Here is a 19,911-nt window from a genome sequence, read left to right on the forward strand (position 1 = left end):
TGATGACATCATTTTTTGACGACGACGACAAATCACAAATTTGTATAGTAAGAAAGAAAGATGTAGATTAACTTATATTCAATGGCAAACTATTACTTCTTTCACCAGAACTTACGGTAGTCTGGCTGAACGGTAAATACGTACGTAGTTTTCACGGGATTAGAAACACAATTGACTTTTTGACTTAACGCCGAAACTACTGTGTACAGTCTAGGTCGAGTCCGTTAAAGGAGCATTGTGGTTGTTTGAGATTCGATGTTCTTACGGCGACGAGTATGAAGATGGCAGTCTTCTCGGATGTTGCACCATGTCTGGTAGATGTGAACTGACGTTTCAGAGGAACGCGCTGCTTTAATCATACACCAGAACACACCCATTTTCATTATGAATGGCTGTTCAAAATATCTAGAAAGCTTTCCATTGGCTTGGACAGAACAAGTATACAAAAAGAATATAAGTAACATTCAGCGTGAACGACAATCTGTTCTTTTTTAATATTTTCTCCATAAAGAAAATTTCCTTTCAGTGACTTACAGCTTCTAATACACAGAGACACGTTTTCTAATAACATAAGATGCAATGAGAAAGTTAAAGTCTTTCTGTGACTCCTATATTTTTGCCCAGGATTTCAATTCCTCGCCAAACACAGAGACTTTTGTTACAAGTTACCGATAAACACGAAACACACACACAATTGTGAGGGTCGTAGCGGTCATTGTAATGTACTCGTGACATGTTCACAGACCCGTCGTTGAATTTTGCTGCTGGAAATAAATTCGCCTTTTTTTTTAATTGTTCGGAGTAGGTATTTGAGGTCTTTTTCAGGAAACGTTTTCTAAAGTTTTTGTTGTTTGCACAGGGTGCCAGTCTTTTGTCAGCGAAAGATTGTGTTCACGTTACTTTGCTGTATGTTCGCAAGTATTTGAATCTGTGTGAACACCCACACACGGGGGGGGGGGGGGGGGGCATGTATATATAAAAACCAATAGTATGCAGCGTTTTGAAAAGAACCATTCTGTAGAGTTGAGAGTTCTTAATGTTTCCCTTTGTGTTGTTTGTTCTGGTACGAATATTAATAAAATACATTTTAGGTTAAGCATACGAAGAAAAGAGAAAATTATAGCAAATTAAGGTCCTTGCTCGAATTGAATCATTATTCAAACTTGGTAATTTTCATTGTGAAGTAAATTAACGTTGAGTTCTCATTGTTAATGTAAGTCTAAATAGCTGAATACCCAATGGTAGTCTCAATTACTTCGGGGTTTTGGTGAATTAATTTTCAGCAACCAAAGTCACTAGCGTATTAGACAAGCGAGTAAAATTTCTCTCAGTTACTGTCTAGCTAGCGAGTTCAGATTATTTATTTATTTATTTATATATATATATATATATATATCGCTACTCGCCAGTAATGTTCTTGAAGGTAATAAGTTAGCTGTTCGTAATTAAGTAGCAGACTAAAGATTTTTTTTTCAATTAATTTAAGGTGGCAAAGTCGAATTCAAATGAGGTGATACGGTTTTAAAATATTTTTTAACGTTGTCCTGTGTTAGGGGAAAGTGAAGGGAAAATAGAATTCTGGAAGAAGAAAAAAATTTTGAACCGGGCCAACTTCTCATATTTAGACTTTCCCCAAGTATTTCTAGCTCTTCCCGAAGAGTCTCAGCACAGAATATACTGCCCGCACGACGTAATTCTTGTGACTTTTCAAAAAAAAGTAAATTTCACCAGATTTATTAAAAGATTTTTTTTATCTTTCTATAAAGATAGTGTAATTGCGTCATATTGTGAATATTCTAACAATTATTTATTTTAATCCGTCTTATCACAATATTTAAAATTTCTTATAATTAAGATAATAAAATATCATTGATGTTCCATATCGATTGATCGATTTACATTGTGGAACATCCTTTACACAACATGTTTCAGTTTTTATAAAACCATCTTCAGGTGTATAAGATTTACGAACTTAAAACTCAAATATGATTCCATTTGGTGATGTTTCATGCCATTTGTTTTTCAATTTTGGGCGAGGTGTTGTCTTTTCTTAAATTTTATCAGATGTACATATCGGTCCTAGATGTAGGAGTGATTGTTCCGATATGTCCAGAAGTACGACTGTCATCGTATAGGTGTGGGTCAATACTCTCTAGAATACTTTCTAGAAAACTAATGTAGTGCAATTAGAAAAGCGAAATCACTCTCGGTTCGCCAATTCCTGAGCGAGTGACTTCGCCGGCGAGTAGAGAATAAAATATACATATATAAATGAGGCTGTTGGACGCCCGAACTTACCTCGTAGTGACAGGTGGTAGGGGGTAACTCTCTGCCTTCGATGGGGACCCTTACAAACGCGAAGACAAACAGCAGACGAAAGAGACGCCGACGTCTGTCTTGAGAGCGTCGCATTTCTCTGGTTGCTTCGTGGTAAGCACGGTAACTGGGAGGTTTGCTGTGTTACACCCGGCTCCAAACACCGCCACCCGATCTCAGCCGAGCGAATGCCGAGTGAGTGTTTGTTACATTTTATCGATAACAGAAGTGAGAAAACATATTTCTTCAACAGAGAATCCAGTCACTCCACACGTGTACCAAGATGTAGGTCAGAATATTGGAAGTGTAAACAGCATTCGAGGACTGAAAGCGGGGAAGATGACATCGTTGTTGTTCTGGTTAATACGCCACTCGGAGAAAAACATATTGCTTTTATGTTCAGCCCTGAAACTATGTTTCGCCGAAACCTGGATATTACCTGCGAGTCTACACGGCGATACAACTCAGACGAAGGACGTCTTTAGAATTTTACGATTTTGAAGACAGTATTTGATATAAAAGTATTGAATACACAGAGCAAGGTTAAGGGAATATAAAAGGACCGACTGTAGATAAAATCGAAGATCACAAATTATTGTTAGCGGCAGGAATCCGAAGGTGGCGATATATAGGCAGAAAGAGTCAAATTTTTGGAAAATCATTAATTAATGGTTATCCTGGTGTCATTACAATAGTTTTAAATCAGAGATCTAAACATTGAGCTTAAATAAGAGATTCAGTACAATTTTGTAAATAATTACTGTTGGAAGATGGATAATTGTATCAAATTCGGCCATAAAGAATTGTCTTCAGTGGCGGACCTCTATATTAACAGTGATGAATATTAAGATTTACGAGGTGCGATCGGAAAGTTTCAAGACTGCGCGTATAAAACCCCGTACACTTATCTCAGGTATTAAATTCATCCATCACCCTCGAAGTAGTTCCCCTGGGAGTGAACACAACGATCCCAGCGCCGCTGCCAAGCCTGGAAGCATCCCTGGAAATCTTTCTTTGTCAGCCTGTCAAGCACCATCTGCGATTCTGCCTGAATCTCTTCTATCGTCTCAAATCTCCTTCCCTTTAGCTGAATTTTCATCTTTGGGAAGAGGAAGAAGTCACACGGAACTTAGAAAGGAAGTTGGGGTCGGTTCTTGCAAGATCTTTGAGCTCCTGACAAACGAGAAGTCGATTCTGCTTCTGGTCCTCAGACAGGATGCGTCGCATGTGGAGTTCTTCCTTTAGAATCAGCTGACAGGTCCCATAGCCTATCCCAGCAATGTCGCACAAGTCGTTGATGGTACGACGTCGATCTTCGTGAATGGCCTGCCGAATCTTCGTAACATTTTCTGGCTTTGTGCTCGAAGATGGTCGTCCAGAACGCTCGTCATCATCGACAGAGGTTCGGCCATTTTTAAAACGTGAATGCCACACAAAAGTTTGTGCACGACCCATTGCGGACTCCCCAAATGCTTGCTTTAGCATTTCATAGGTTTCCGTAGCCGTTTTGGCGAGTCTTTGGCAAAATTTGATGCACACGCCATTCCGAAATCGCAGGAGGGTCGGTGTAATGCACTACCAAAACGCCCGTAACTAAGAAACAAATGCTAATTCGATGATGCCGGCTGGCACACTGATTCACTATGAATGTAGGCCGCACCCCCTAACGGCAGAAGCTCGTACTACATCCGGTTCGCCCTCTATTGACACAGTCTTGAAACTTTCCGATCGCACCTCGTACAGTTGCAGCCAAGTGGATAGTAGTCCTGCTTCAGATTAGGGAAATCCCGGGTTTGTATCTTGGCCTTGATAATGATTATCTATATTGTGAGATTTTTTATGGTTTCCCTCGGTCACTCCAGGCAGATGCCGAGATATTACCACACATGAGGCCACGCCCACGTTCTTAATAATTTGGTATCCAGTAATCACCCCGTAATTTGTTGATTTGTCTTTTGCGGTATTGTCATCGTATTTAAATAAACCAAAAATAAACTCCAACACTTCTGGTCATGGAGAATTATTACTTAAAGTCTCCTTCCCCGGCGTCGACTCCGTTGCGTGTCCCGGTAATATAAAACCCTTCTTTCGGTTGCAAGGAACAGGTCACCGCTCTCAGTCACTCCCTGTACTCCTTAACCCTGGAATTGCATTCTAATTGTGTTTGATGTTGCTGTTTAAAGATGGCTGTCTTCTGGGATGTCTGGTAAGTATCGACCGAAATTTCAGAGGATTTTACAGCAGTGGTCTTTTTCTTCAGACTTTTCAACCAGAATGTTTAGGCATTTTTCATCTCCTCCATTTTCGCTACATCCATCTTATCCTCCTTGATTTGATCGTTCTAGTAATATATAATTATTTTGATAAATTATGCATCTCTTCGTTACAAAGTTTTCTCCACCATCCTCTCCATTAGGTCCACATACTAACTTGTTCTAAAACACCCACAATCCGTGTTGTTCCCTCATTGTGAGAGACCAGGTTTCACACCCATATAAAATAAAAAATACCATTCCTGGAAAATTTAATTTGACTCAAACCTTCCAGCATTTACAGAACTCCGTCTTTTTCTGTCAAGTCCATATATTTTATGACGCATTTAAATGTCATTTGGTCGTTTATACGTAGGTATGAAACATTGGTTGACACAGCAGTTCAGTGTTATTGACAAATGGCTGGAAGCACGAAAATGGTCACGTGACGTGCTTTACCAGAACTGACGGCGAATTTCAAAAGGTTTCTTTATAATTTAAAGCACTTTATATTGTTCGGTCGACTCAATCGTGACACGGGGTGTTAAAAAGTAGCAATATGTGTTTCCTAGTTGGATTATTCAATGTCTCTTTTAAACCCTTTGAAGCCGAAGCTCGTCTTCATAATATTTTATTATTCAGTCCGCACCTCAAAGAAAACACAACCCGTGACCATTACAAAATTAAATTAGTTAATGTTTATAGTTTTGATGCGTCATGTTTGTGTTTATAATTCACATATATATTTATTATTCAAGTCATATACACAAACTTTTAAATTTTGATGTTAATAATAAATAATATTAATAACTCAAATGTTAATTATATTGTTAATAATTTCACAGAACAATGAACAACTAACATAATATGCAACATAATATGCAAAATAATAAGAAGATCAAAGAAAACACCCACAATAGTAATCTACAATCAACAAAAAGCTTGCATTAACAAATATAGAATAGTTTTAAATATAAAAACCTGAAGATGATGCTATGACATCGAAACATGTAGAAATATTAAAGCGCAACATTGTAACATCGAGATAACGATGAATGGCGCAGAATATCAATTTTAAATTTTAAATTTTAAATTTTAACATCAAAATTTAAAAGTTTGTGTATATGACTTGAATAATAAATATATATATGTAGTTAATGTTGTTTAAGGAAATAATCGCTGTTTACTCTGAGAATCTCACAAAACCGATTAATGCAGTCTGTAGACAAAATGCAGAATTATTTATTGTTAAATTAGGTGAATGTATAGTTACGACTAGACTTTAAAGAGTTAAACCGCAGAAAGTAAGTATCGTGTATAGATAAACGCAAGAATGTATAGGTTCTTAATAAGGAGGGGTGAAGGGTTAGTAATCGCAGGGGATTAAATAAGACCATTAATTAATTTAGTCAAATTCACAGTCAGGGTTGTCCCAGATGTGTAGGACTGTTGATGTCAGCTTTCGACTGAGACGTCGCCTTGCCTGCGTTCCGATTATATTCCGTTGTAATCTCCTGCCTTGTGCCATGACGTCTTCCAATCCTGGACGAATACGGGGTTCAACTATCATCTTTAAACAACCCCGAAGTTATCAACAAGCATCAGAGTTTAAATATTTATGAGTTCTAACCTTAGATTTCAGGTGCGATATGAAAATAATGTTACATCTAAGTAACAACGTTGAGCGAAGTTTAGGCAAACGGTTGTCATAAACAAACGCGTGTGATTTGAGATTCTCGCGAAGTTAATAACTATGAACGCAGTATTTAAGTTGCTAGTCCGGTATTTGACCGCTGAGAACCTCAAGATAGATCGCCTCCGGACCCCGAGTTTCGAATACGGGACCTCCAAGGTAGATAAAATAGATTTATTAACCACTCGACAATGACATCAAATAGTCTGTGCGTCATTCTATCAGTGGTCCAGTGAACACCACCTCTCATCAACTGGTGATGTCATTTAGTGTTGCTAACTAACTAACTAACTAGATGGCTTATCGACCCGAAGGTTCATCACCGAATTAACCAAAGCCCTCCACCGGACCCTGTCCTGGGCCAACAAAATCCAGTCTCCTTCAACTCCTATCTCCCATAGATCCCGCCTGAGATTATCCTCCCATCTACGTCTAGGTCTCCCCAGCGGTCTCTTCCCTTCAGGTATTCATTTAGTGTTGCATTTGTGATAAATCCAGGAATTGATAAAGTAAAATTCAGAATAATTTGCCGACGTTTCGAAAGTGCATACTGCCTCGATCATCAAAGCTGTCGCACTTATGTGGAGACAGTAAGCACCTTTGAAACGTCGGTGATAACCTGAAATCTCGACTTCATAGATCTTTCGTGTGCTGTGTTCTCGGGCACTGTTTGGAACTCCATCCAATGTTCCAGCAAGCGGCCTGAATCTATGACGTATTGATTTTTAAACAGCCAATATATGCAGTATGTTTGCCTTGATCTGTTTCATGTTCGTTGACAGTCAGTCTCTCTCTCTGCAATTTAAATTCCCCCACATGAAGCTACCTGTGAGTGTAATTTAAACCCACGCGGCTGGAGACTTTATCTGGGCCAAGGTCACACGAGTTCTGTAATTCCAGAAATATTACCTTAGAGCGTGTCACTTATGAAGCGCTCCTTGTTTCACGTCAAGCCACCGGGGGGAACATAAAGTGGATCAGTTCCTGCGTTTCTAAGCTCCTCGTAGTTGCACATTTCCGTCGTCCGATTGTCTTACGTGACACTGACATTTTAGGCGTTGTTCGCTTAAAGCTCGAGAATGGGCACACAGATTTGTCCCAAACTTGGCATGCTTAAGATGTTTATGCTTTGAAAACAGAAAGATAGTTTAGGAAAATCAAGACTCCGAGAAAGTGTCTTGGGTTTGAGTCGCGGTCAGGGTGGTTTCTGTGCCATTGAAACTGAACGCGGAAGAAGGAGGGCACAAAGACGAAAGTTGAGTTTTCAGGTTCTCGCGGTGACTATAAAGATGACTGTCTTTTGAATTGTTTCGCCGTGAAGTCTGGTATAAGTTTACGTACGTTTTAGAGGTGTTTGCTGCCTCCATCTTCAGGGTAATTTCTCTGAAGAAACCGCGAGACATCGTGTTCCGGACGAACGAAAGAATGTTTTTGGTTTTTTAAGTGCTTTTCTTTTGATATTTAGTGACTTTGTTCTCGTACAGGCCAGAGTATAGGAGATTTATCAACCACAGTGCTGTTCTGTGTGGGTCTCCTGTCGCGTAGTATATAAAACACACGACTTTTTTTTTGTGGAATCTGAGTTAGTCTACATATTTGCATTTTCAATTCAAAATTGAAACTGTCGTCGGTGCTGGTTCCTGAATTTTGATGCTGTGTGGTAGGTGAATACCATTTGTACTAGACACGTGCCTCTGAACTAAACATATCTAGTCGACTGCAGGGGAATATATATATATATAAAATAGGATACGTGACTGCCAAAGTTCTTGGATGTGACTACAGATGGCAGAATGCTCTATTTTATAAGTGCTGGTACCATTAGGGAGCGTTTAGAAGGAATTTATACGAAATTGTATAAAGAATGAAGAGGGGTTGAAGAAATTATTGCCCGTTGAATTTCAAAGAATTGTTTTCAAGTTTTATCCATTCATGTTCTCTCGGGGTTAGACTGTCTGACCTGTTCTGACACGAAATTAATTTTGAAATGTTAAGTAATTTAAATTTTTAGAAGGGCCCCTGGGCGGAGCATTAGCCTTTCGCTAGGCCTGCACCCACGCAGTTATCGATTCCCCATTTGACATTTATGGCAAAACTCCTCTGAGAGCTGTAAAGGTACCTATCGCTGTGGTAATAGGCAATTGCCGTGAATTTAAAGTGCGTAGGGGAGAATACGACAGCAAAAAGTAACAGGGATTTAGTGGGAGTTAAGTTTGTGATATTCTGGCTACAATTCTTCACGGCGTCACAGCCCAGAACAACGTCGTCCTCACCGCCTTGAGAATTCCGTGTCATGAGCGTAGCGTTTGCAGGTCGTTACCAACATTTCACATGAACGCCTGGATGCCTGTTGCTGGCTAACGATGCATTTTATGTGATCAGTTATGCTATGTTACGGTGTATGGAGCAGCACTGAACCACAGAACCGCAGAAGAACTTTTGTTTCGTTTTTCGAAGTGTTAGCCGGGATAGCACGGTTAACATGCACGCTTCGCCTCAGTCCCGTCCTATTTTCAGTGGTTTACTTCCCTGTATTCTACAGATACACCGCCACGGTGGTCTAGCGGTTAGAACGCTGGCCTCGGGTTCGATTCCCGGCGGTGCCCGAATTTATAACTTGTGTTGGGCAAGGCCGTGGTCTAGGCAACACGGAGTTTTCCTCCGGGGGCTTCCCCGGTTTCTCCGTGGCATCCCATTCACACACAGAAGAAGGCAATGGCAAACCACTTCTGGATCATCTGCCAAGAACGTATATGAACAGGTCCCAGTCCGAGAAAAGGATGGAAGGATCCTGTTCATATGGACCTGTCGTCAGACAGAACACTAAATAAATAAATATAAATATTCTACAGATGTAATATGCAAATGTTCCCCGATCAGGCGTCGACGACATCAGAGCATACACAAAATTCATATTAATAGATCGCGCGCATTTAAATTTGTGCAGGGCGTGATTAACATGACTGCCATTTTTCCAAAATTGTCAGAATGCATACCGTACTGAATTGAATTCCGTCAGCAAGGCTAATAAATCTTTTTCTCCGTAGTTGTGTATAAAAGCCGCCACAGTGAAGGTCTGGGGCGTGCGCCTTGGGACCGTGGGTTCGAATTCCACTCATTGTCTTCGTCTTTCTGGGTTGTGTTGCCCTATACAGGTAGAGGCCTTGTGACGGGCTGATTGTTCGAGGAGGCCAAAGTCCGTCCAGGACTGCGGAGAGGGAATTGATAGCAGGCCTCACATCTTCATAACCGTAGTTATGGGTGATTATTCTCTTGTCACTTTGATATCACTGTTAGGCCAAGGTCATGACAATGTCAAGACAAGAACGCCCCAATACTTTGCCAGATACAGGTCTTTCAAATTCTCAAGGTCATATGTTTCACGCTTATTTTTGCCAAACCGTAAATACATGATTGACTATACACATGTCAAAATGAGGTCACATATAGGTCAAGATCATATGGAAGCTACGACAAAATCGGCCCAATAGATTCCTAGATACGGGTCTTAAAATAATTCTCAAGGTCATATTTTCTCACGATTATTTCTGCCAAACCTTAAATACCTGATCTACCATACTCATGTCACAATGAGGTCAGGTATAGGTCAAGTTCATATGGAAGTCACCAGAAAATTGGGCCACTTATTTCCTAAATACGGGTCTTTAAATTTCTCAAGGTCACAGCTTTTAACGCCTATTTCTGCCAAACTATGTATAAGTGGTTGGCCATGTCAAAATGAGGTCACGTACAGGTCAAGGTCATATGAAAGGCTCGACAATATCGGTCCAATAGTTTCCCAGATAGACGTCTTTAAATTTCTTAAGGTCATACATTCTCACTATTCTTTCTCCCACACCGAAGATACCTGGTTGACCAAACTCATGCTAAAATGAGATAACGGATAGGCCAAGGTCATGTGAATACCACAACTCGATCAAGCAAACTGTTTGAGAAATATCGGCCTCAAACGTTTCAAGGTCAATCAAAATAAAATTTACAAAGATAACTGTAGGAATCTGAGTGACATTGCAAACAAAACTTAGAGGTCATAGGTATGTCAAGGTCATTTGACGGCCATATATATTCAGTGCCTAATTTGTGTTGGGATAGATTAAGTTAATTTGGGTTAGTTTAGTTTAGGTTAGGTTAGGTTAGGTTAGGTTTGGTTAGGTTAGGTTAGACAGTGTATATTGTACGGTATCCACTTTCCGCCCAAGGTGCCACGACGAATTTAGTCCCTCTGATCGGCGCCGAATCTCTATCATCGCGCCCACCGTAATTCAACGGGTTTGACGCCATTTTGGCGTCGCGACGCTAGGCGTCGGTTTTCTAATTTAGTCATCGCTGTCATCAGGTCACATCTGATGAACATTTGGCGTTATTTGAAGGCGTCGTGATTGTTGGCGTCGCGACGCCTGGCGTCGATTTCACAAAATCGCTCTCAATGTGTTCCCAACTGTTTGAGACGTTCACATGTGATACAATGATATCTTCGCGGCTAGTAGCGTCGCGACGCTCGGCGGCGGTTTTCTACTTCAATATCTGCGGTACTTTAGACGTATTTCGAAGGCAACGCCATGATCAGCGTCGCAACGTTAAGTTAGGTTAGGTTGGGTTGAGTTGGGTTAGGTTTGGTTAGGTTAGGTTAGGTTAAGTAGGTTAGGTTAGGTTAGGTTAGACCGTGTATATTGTACAGTATCCACTTTTCGCCCAAGGCGCCACGACGAATTTAGTCCCTCTGATCGGCGCCGACTCTCTGGCATCGCGCCCACCGTAATTCAACGGGTTTGACGCCATTTTTGGCGTCGCGACGCTAGGCGTCGGTTTTCTAATTTAGTCGTCGCTGTCATCAGGTCACATCTGATGAACATTTGGCGTTATTTGAAGGCGTCGTGATGGTTGGCGTCGCGACGCCTGGCGTCGATTTCACAAAATCGCTCTCAATGTGTTCCCAACTGTTTGAGACGTTCACATGTGATACAACATCTTCGCGGCTAGTAGCGTCGCGACGCTCGGCGTCGGTTTTCTACTTCAATATATGCAGTACTTTAGGCGTATTTCGAAGACAACGCCATGATCAGCGTCGCAACGTTAAGTTAGGTTAGGTTAGGTTGGGTTAAGTTGGGTTAGGTTAGGTTAGGTTAGGTTTAGTTAGGTTAGGATAGGTTAGGTTAGGTTAAGTAGGTTAGGTTAGGTTAGGTTAGACCGTGTATATTGTACGGTATCCACTTTCCGCCCAAGGCGCCACGACGAATTTAGTCCCTCTGATCGGCGCCGACTCTCTGGCATCGCGCCCACTGTAATTCAACGGGTTTGACGCCATTTTGGCGTCGCGACGCTAGGCGTCGGTTTTCTAATTTAGTCATCGCTGTCATCAGGTCACATCTGATGAACATTTGGCGTTATTTGAAGGCGTCGTTATAGTTGGCGTCGCGACGCCTGGCGTCGATTTCACAAAATAGCCCTTTGTGTGTTCCCAACTGTTTGAGACGTTCACATGTGATACAATGATGGCTTCGCGGCTAGTAGTGTCGCGACGCTCGGCGTCGGTTTTCTACTTCAATATCTGCGGTACTTTAGGCGTATTTCGAAGGCAACGCCATGATCAGCGTCGCAACGTTAAGTTAGGTTAGGTTGGGTTGAGTTGGGTTAGGTTAGGTTAGGTTAGGTTAGGTTTATATTAGGTTAGGTTAGTTTAGGTTAGTTTAGGTTAGGTTAGGTTAGACCGTGTATATTGTACGGTATCCACTTTCCGCCCAAGGCGCCACGACGAATTTAGTCCCTCTGATCGGCGCCAACTCTCTGGCATCGCGCCCTCCGTAATTCAACGGGTTTGACGCCATTTTTGGCGTCGGTTTTCTAATTTAGTCCTCGCTGTCTTCAGGTCACATTGATGAACATTTGGCGTTATTTAAAGGCGTCGTGATGTTTGACGTCGCGACGCCTGGCGTCGATTTCACAAAATCGCTCTCAAAGTGTTCCCAACTGTTTGAGACGTTCACATGTGATACAATGATGGCTTCGCGGCTAGTAGCGTCGCGACGCTCGGCGTCGGTTTTCTACTTCAATATCTGCGGTACGTTAGGCGTATTTCGAAGGCAACGCCATGATCAGCGTCGCAACGTTAAGTTAGGTTCGGTTAGGTTAGGTTAGGTTGGGTTAGGTTAGGTTAGGTTAGGTTTGGTTAGGTTAGGTTTTGGTTAGGTTAGATTTTTTAGGTTACGTTAGGTAAGGTTAGGTTAGGTTTGGTTAGGTTAGTTTAGGTTAGGTTAGGTTAGGTTATTTTAGGTTAGGTTATGTTAGGTTAGGTTAGACCGTGTATATTATACGGTATCCTATTTCCGCCCAAGGCGAGACGACGTGTATAGTCCCTCTGGTCGGCGCCGCCTATCTGGTATCGCGCCCATCGTAATTCAACATGTTTGACCCCATTTGGGCGTCACGACGCTCGGCGTCGGTTTTCTAATTTAGTCCTTGCTGACATCAGGTCACATTGATGAACATTTGGCGTTATTTGAAGGCGTCGTGATGGTTGGCGTCGCGACGCCTGGCGTCGATTTCACAAAATAGCCCTTTGTGTGTTCCCAACTGTTTGAGACATTCACATGTGATACAATGATATCTTCGCGGCTAGTAGCGTCGCGACGCTCGGCGTCGGTTTTCTACTTGTTGTTTTTACTGAAAACTTCTTTTTGTAAAGTTCACAAGATGAAATCATGTAGAGTCGGCATGTTTCATTTTGGAAATCACAGCGTTTGTTTTCACACCTTCCATGTTCCCGTACAAAACGTAAGGGGTTTTAAAACATCAAATGAAGTGTCTGTCAGTGACAACGATGTTCATTTTAAAAAGTTGAAAATCATTTCCTTGTTTCAGACCATTTTGAATAGGAATTGCAAGAGACAAATGTTTAAATACACGCATTTCACTGTCCGTGAAGTCTGTGTTGTATTTCTTGGCTGTGATGCCATCTTCATCTTTATCCCTGAAGAAGGAAGCAGCGTGTTTCTCCGAGACGTTGGTATCTGCCTTCGTCGCAACCCAGGAGGATAACATCGGCGTTTTTACCATCGTGAGACTGTCCGTTCGATGATGTGCTTCGGATTTCCAGAATGTCTTTAGGAGCAGACGAGGATAAGTTGGGTGTGGTTTCATGATGATGCCGATTTGGGTAGAGAGTATAAACTTTCTTTCCTTCGTTGATCTTAGTTGGTTTATGTGACCTTCATCGATTTATAAAGGTTAGTTTGAAATGCGTATTTGTAGAGACAAATTGCTCTTACGTCCGTATAAAGTATACATGGAAGTTTGGAACGTAGTTTCTGAACTTAAGTGGATAGAAAGATAAGAAACAGATCTGACGCATTTAGCTCTCGGCATTTAAAGTTTATTTTTCTGGGGAGTGAAACCACGTAGTGCAACGGTGAGTTTCCCATTGCAGCAAATGGTCCGCCAAATGGTGCGTTTACGTACCGTTAACAAAGAACAAAGTGCCGTCGTGTAGACCTACGAGTCTACACGACGGCACAACTTAAAGGAAAACAACTTGGTCATCCTCACTGCCACGAGAATCTCAAATCTCACAACGAAGCTTCCTTGAGATCTTTTTCGTACCTTTATTTCTTGTTTATTAAAACATATATTATCTACTGAGTTATACATTATTCTTAAATGATGACACTCTTAATCCTGCTCATTACATATTTGCAGCGAATGCTCTAAGTTACGTCACATATTTTTTAATTAGGTCAGAGATGGCGTTAGCGGATGCCAGACTACAGATTGCCAGGAAGAGATTTGATCTCCAGATCTGGAGGAAAGCGAGAATTAGGAAGACCACGAATGAGATTGTATAAGTAGTTCGTCGATCTTTGGAACGAAAAGAAGTATCGATACTGATCATAGTAGGAGCATGTAGTTTAATTTGTGCACCATAGGTTGCGATAGTGTCTGCGCGCTGCTCGCGCAGTCTCGAACTAGATCAAGCTCTGACGTCACATTGTTTGGTAATCTGTGGTTCAAACTTCGAACTGTTTGAGTTACAAGTGACTACAATAGCGTTCATGTTGAACTGTAGTAAAATAAATTATAACAATTAATCTTGATGTTATTAATTTGTAACTAGTGCGGTACAGTATTCCACGAGTTAAGATGTTATTTTGTTTGATTCTTAAGGTCATTCATAAAAAGTAAATTTTACTTGTTTTTGTCTCTTTCAGAATAATTTCCCACTGAGAAATCTTTTCATGCCTTAGAATGTCCAACATCGGACGAGTAATTGTAGCTGTGTCTGGTGGAGTTGATAGTGCAGTGGCAGCCTTGTTCCTGAAAAGAAAGGGTAACTCAAAATATACTCTAATGTTGTGAGATTTGAGGTTGTCTCTGTGGTGAGGTTGACAGTGTTCTGGATTTTGATGCTGTGTAGACTCATAGGTAGTTATTGATGCTGTAAACATAAGGACAACAGTGTTGTTCTGGATTGTGATACCACGTAGTCTCAGGTAGATACCAACAGTGGACACTGCTTTCAAGTTTACATGGTGTCTCAACCCAGAACAACATTATTCTTGTGTTTATACTGAATTGTACAACCTTCTCTGCAAACATCTTAGCTTTAATGCATGCTTAAAAACGTTTTAAAAATATTTTTATTGTCAAAATGAAACATCTGTAGCTTTGTCTGGCAGTTCTTCTTCAGCCTCCTAAGTGTTTAATCTGATGTATTTTCAGTGTGATTTACAAAGCTAATGCTCCATTAAATTGTATTATTGTTCAGTGCAAGAAAGTTCAACTTTGATGGGTCATTCTACGTTAGTATATTAGTATCTTCATAATCTGTAAATGTGAGAAACTTTCACTGTCCAAATTTGGCTTTGTGTTAAGTTGTAATCATAATTGTCTACAATTTTCCAGAATATATTCAATAAATTTAATAAAAAAAATTGTGTCTTGAATTTAATAAAAATTTGTTTTGTGATGGGTGAGATTGTCATGTAATAGTTGGAATGTTTTTCTGTCTTCACATTCAAACTAAATTGAACTGACATAAATTCTTAAATGTTTAAATTGTGTTCCTAATGAAATTTTACTAACAAATTTTTTGTTACTCAGGTTTTGATGTTGTTGGTGTGTTTATGGAGAACTGGGATGTCACAGATGAAATGGGAATCTGTTCTGTTGCCCAGGATGCAGAAGATGCACAATGGGTATGCAGTAGATTGGATATTCCATTCCATCATGTCAGCTTTGTGAAGGAATACTGGCATGAGGTCTTCTGGTAATATAGATATGTAATAATTAGACATATTATAATAAGAACTTAATAGAATCATTGAAGTTTTCAGTCTAAGAGTTGGCTCAACACTAAAGCAGTTGGTAAGCATATGTAGGATCAGTGAATTGAATCCTCAGACCAGATGATATGAATATAGTCTTTGCCATTCCCATCTGAAGAACTCCTAACAGGGTAAATTCATTCTTTGGGGTGCAGTATAGATACACATTGTTTTGACTCCTGTTATGCATTCACTGCAGACCACATACTTTCTCTGCATTTATAATAATTCTAACAAACAAAATTCAGTACTGGTTTTCAACAAGTTGCCCCAAAGTTTCTGGCATACTCTGTGTGACCCTTTCTTTTCAGTAGAGGAACCTTACATGAATGATGGCTGACCAAACACTGCCATCATGGAACCCTTTTCTTTTTATAGAGAGATACTGATCACTCTAATTCTGTATTCGTACATATTTTTAAATTGATGTGCATAGTACATTAAAACTGTTCATTTGAGAAAGTATGCTTCATAGATGATGAGAAGTGTAGCTACATGAAATAGCACGTATTTGCCAATTTTCTTTCTTTCCAATCTTTTTCTCCTTTCTTTTCCTTCCGTTCAGAAGTTTGTCATGTTCATTATCCACAAACCAAAATCAGTGTATTCCACTCCAATCTGAAGCCAATTTAGAATAATATGGCTCCCGACATATCATTTATGTAACTGCATTTTGACGGTCTTTTCACAGCAGTCTACTGAAGGACTATGGAAGTGGCTACACACCTAATCCAGATATTCTGTGTAATCGCCAGATTAAATTTGACACGTTTTACAGATATGCCAAAGATAAAATGGACGCTAATGCCATTGCAACTGGTCATTATGCCCGTACAACATTTGGCAGTTTCTTGGAAAACTATGATCCCGTTGCAGGTATACACAACTTTTGTGTTTGCACAAGGTTAGTTTAAATGGCTTCGTTGGTGTTACTGTAGAATATGAAATTGTGTTTTGTAGAAATATGACTTTTTATAAGGTGTACACCAGAGTGAGGTGGTACTTATGGTGAATGCCATCACATGGGGCAGCTCAATTAACTTACGAAGAAGGAAGGGTGTGAGAATACGAAAACATTTCACAAGTAAAGAAGCATTTTCTTTGGTAGGAACTGTACCTCCACTCCTCCTATGTCTACATGGCATGTTGCGTTCTTAAGCGCCAGGAATAACTTTACCTTTACCTTATATGGGATTAGAGGTTTTTATGGTTGTGAAGATGTTGATGTTGATCTTCTGGGTAGTAACACCACGTAGACATCGAGTCTACATGCTATTATTATCAAGAAGACCAACCATATCTTAATGTAACCATTCTTCTTCTTGTCAGCTACATTGTGCTTTTTTCCCTTTAGGTGTTCATCTTCTGAAGCCAGTAGATCTTTTTAAGGATCAGACGTTTTTTCTAAGTCAAGTTCCTCAGATGCCTCTTCAGAGGACAATGTTTCCTCTTGGTAACTTGACAAAAAACCAAGTTCGAAGAATTGCCTGTGAACATGAAATGTACCATATTGTCAAGAAGAAGGAAAGCAGAGGAATCTGTTTTATTGGCTCAAGAAATTTCAGAAATTTTATATCAGAGGTATGGACTACACGCAAAGACATTCTTTTACCGTGTTTTTCAGGCGACGAAGAGTATGTATTTCTTAGGTTAGACTCGCAGAAATTATCGTAAATATAGCATATAAAATTAAGAATGTACTGTGAAGGTGCCACAATTTTGTACTTGCACACTCTTATTTACTATTTGTTGTAATTCCTGTATCATAAATGGCCATCATGGTAGACTTTAAATTTGTAAGTTTTTTTTTATTTCCGAGTTTTCATATGCAAATAATTTTTTTTTATTTTGCAGTATTTGGTTGACAAACCAGGGAATTTCCGAGATATTGACAATGGGCACATAGTGGGTAAGCATTCAGGAATACACCAATGGACAATTGGTCAGAGATGTCGGATAGGTGGTCAAGTGAAGCCGTATTTTGTAGCAAGAAAGGATCCTAAATCTGATGACATATTGGTGGTAAGTTTAACTCAATGTAAATAGAGTTTTAAATCAAATATTTGAAACATATACTTCTTAATTAATATACTGTTTAAATATGTAACTTGATTAATTTTCCTTTCCTTCGTGAACTGTACATTTGGTATCTGAATTTCTCGTAACAGATATTTTAAGATTTTACTTGTGTGTAGTCAACAAAGTGTAATTTTATACAACTCTGACTGTTAGTTCCAATATCAAATAAGAATAAAATTGCACTCCTTCATGTATTTCATCATAAGATGTTCTTTGATCTAATATTCCATATTATTAGCATTTTATTTTACCAGGCATTTAGTATAATTCTTTTTAAATTCAGGTTTGTTATGTGGCTGTTTGGTAATATCCAGAAAACATATTTTGGAGAATGTTTTTGCTTCAGACTTAAATTTACATTAAGAATTTTCTGGAACCTATTTTTCCAGGCTTCTGGTACAAACCATCCATCACTTTTTATACAGTTCTTCTTCGCAGCTGAATCACATTGGATCCATTCAGTTCCAGAGCCTCTGATGCTGGAAGGGATATTTGAATGTGAATTTCGCTTCCAGCACACAAAGCCACTTGTGAAGTGTACATTGGTGGCTATGGCTGATAACCAGGTCTTGGTCAAACTCGTTAGACCATTGCGAGCAATTACGCTAGGACAGGTACGTAATCTAAGAAGCTCACAGAACATACATATTTTAGGATGACTTTAGTCCTGTATTATAAAAAAGGTAAAATAACACAAAACACTAAATTCTTTATGTAAGGGAAACTACTTTTCAGAGACCTGTGTTCAATGATAATTACAATAATTACTATGCAGTTTATTATAAACTTCATGCTACACAGATATTAAGAATGTTCTATTTACATTTCAGTACGCAGTGTTTTATAAAGGCAAGGAATGCCTTGGTAGTGCAAGAATTACTCTGCTCGGACCATCTCTACAAAGTCTTGGACATGGTGAACAAAATGGCTGTCTTGTAAGAGGCATAGTTTATGATAGTGCAGTGCATACAGTGGATGTTAGAGGTTGAAATTGTTATAACTATTGAAATAAAGTTACCCAATATAAGAGAAATGAATGCAATGGTATGCAGTGACTTGAAATAGGACTCAGTGATGTGTTTTTGTATAAGCATTGTTCAACATTCTGGTCCATACCAAGGAATATGTGTATTACAGATTTAGAATGTTAGTTTAATTATGTGAGATTTGAGATTTTTACAGTGATGTGTATGGACTCAGCTGCTTTCTGGGATCTTGCATTCACTTAACCTGAAGAGGATGCACAGTAAGCTTTTCTGAAATCTTGGTCAACATGTACCAAACTACACAGTGCAACATCCCAAAAGAAAGCCATTTCTGTAGTTCCATTATGTTTTGATAATGTAGTTAAGTTTGTCAGGTTGATTATAGTTACAATATGGTTACGATAATTACAAAGAACTATGTTGCATAACTTACCAAGAGAAATAGAACAAGTTCCCAAAATTTTTGACAGTATTTTCTTCTGAAAATTAATTATTAAATTTTGAGTTTTGTGTCCAACAATGATTCTGAAAAGATAATAGCATTATATTAATTTACTTCATGCTTTGCAGGATATGTATGTAATAGTTTTCATGACATACCTGAAGGGTTTAAGGTCCATTAACCTAAAAATGTCTGAACTGGAAAAATAAATAAATTATAATGTGTGTGCTGAAATTTGGTTCTGTCAAGGTGAGGTTATACAAGTGTAATTCCAATTGAAACAATTGTTCTCCATTGTATTATTTACAGTAGAAGTAACTCATTTCCCATAGTAGTTATTTTCGTTTCAGTCTTTCATCAGTTCACCATTGCTGTGATGCCACTGTCTAAATGTTTTTGTTTGTTGCTCAGTTGTTTAGTTATACACTGCTCTTCCTCATCGGCACAACATTGGATTCCATCGAGGATTGCAGAACATTACAGCCAAATGATTAGTACTTTGGCTACTGATAATCTAATGTATATAATGCTATATCTCCAATGGGATTATATCATAATCATTATTGTATTTTGATAATGTATAATATAGATTGACATATCCTATATCAATGTATTTTTGATCTTCAGGAAATAAAGTATTATTATTATTACTTCATCTTCATATTTGGGAGGTTATTGTCCTATTGTTCAACACTATACATTGTTCGGATCCCAGTTCTGAGAGCCCAGAATTAATGCAGAAACAATGGTGTTGGTTATGGAATGAAGCCCTGATGATGGAGGTAGCAAGGTAGACAACCAGCAT

The 19,911-nt window shown here is 39.3% G+C and overlaps 2 protein-coding genes across 10 annotated transcripts in view; one reads left to right on the top strand and one right to left on the bottom strand.

Annotated features, from left to right (window-relative positions):
- LOC110833459 (uncharacterized) overlaps positions 1-2,536 on the bottom strand; it is a 41,020-nt gene extending 38,484 nt beyond the window's left edge. Inside the window, exon 1 of the mRNA XM_022071537.2 lies at positions 2,299-2,536. Within this exon, the coding sequence (XP_021927229.1) occupies positions 2,299-2,412 (114 nt within the window). The 5' untranslated portion in view covers positions 2,413-2,536. The remainder of the gene's footprint in view (positions 1-2,298) is intronic.
- The window catches only part of LOC110833460 (mitochondrial tRNA-specific 2-thiouridylase 1), a 76,365-nt gene extending 56,609 nt beyond the window's left edge, over positions 1-19,756 (top strand). For 2 of the 9 annotated variants that reach the window (XM_022071538.2, XM_087356015.1), the window contains exons 3-9: positions 14,484-14,602; positions 15,376-15,541; positions 16,291-16,475; positions 16,954-17,180; positions 17,454-17,621; positions 18,068-18,292; positions 18,509-19,756. In XM_022071538.2, coding sequence (XP_021927230.1) covers positions 14,521-14,602; positions 15,376-15,541; positions 16,291-16,475; positions 16,954-17,180; positions 17,454-17,621; positions 18,068-18,292; positions 18,509-18,667 — 1,212 coding nt within the window. In that variant the 5' untranslated portion in view covers positions 14,484-14,520 and the 3' untranslated portion in view covers positions 18,668-19,756. Of the gene's footprint in view, positions 1-13,772; positions 14,603-14,756; positions 15,075-15,375; positions 15,542-16,290; positions 16,476-16,953; positions 17,181-17,453; positions 17,622-18,067; positions 18,293-18,508 lie in introns of those variants that run through there. The other 7 variants (XM_087356017.1, XM_087356018.1, XM_022071539.2 and 4 more) reach the window with 6 other exon arrangements.
- The last annotated feature ends 155 nt before the right edge of the window (positions 19,757-19,911 follow it).

Source organism: Zootermopsis nevadensis, unplaced genomic scaffold (assembly GCF_977971745.1).
Source record: "Zootermopsis nevadensis isolate Lab colony 2312 unplaced genomic scaffold, Znev_1.0 Znev_ptg000025l, whole genome shotgun sequence".
NCBI classification, from domain to species: domain Eukaryota; kingdom Metazoa; phylum Arthropoda; class Insecta; order Blattodea; family Termopsidae; genus Zootermopsis; species Zootermopsis nevadensis.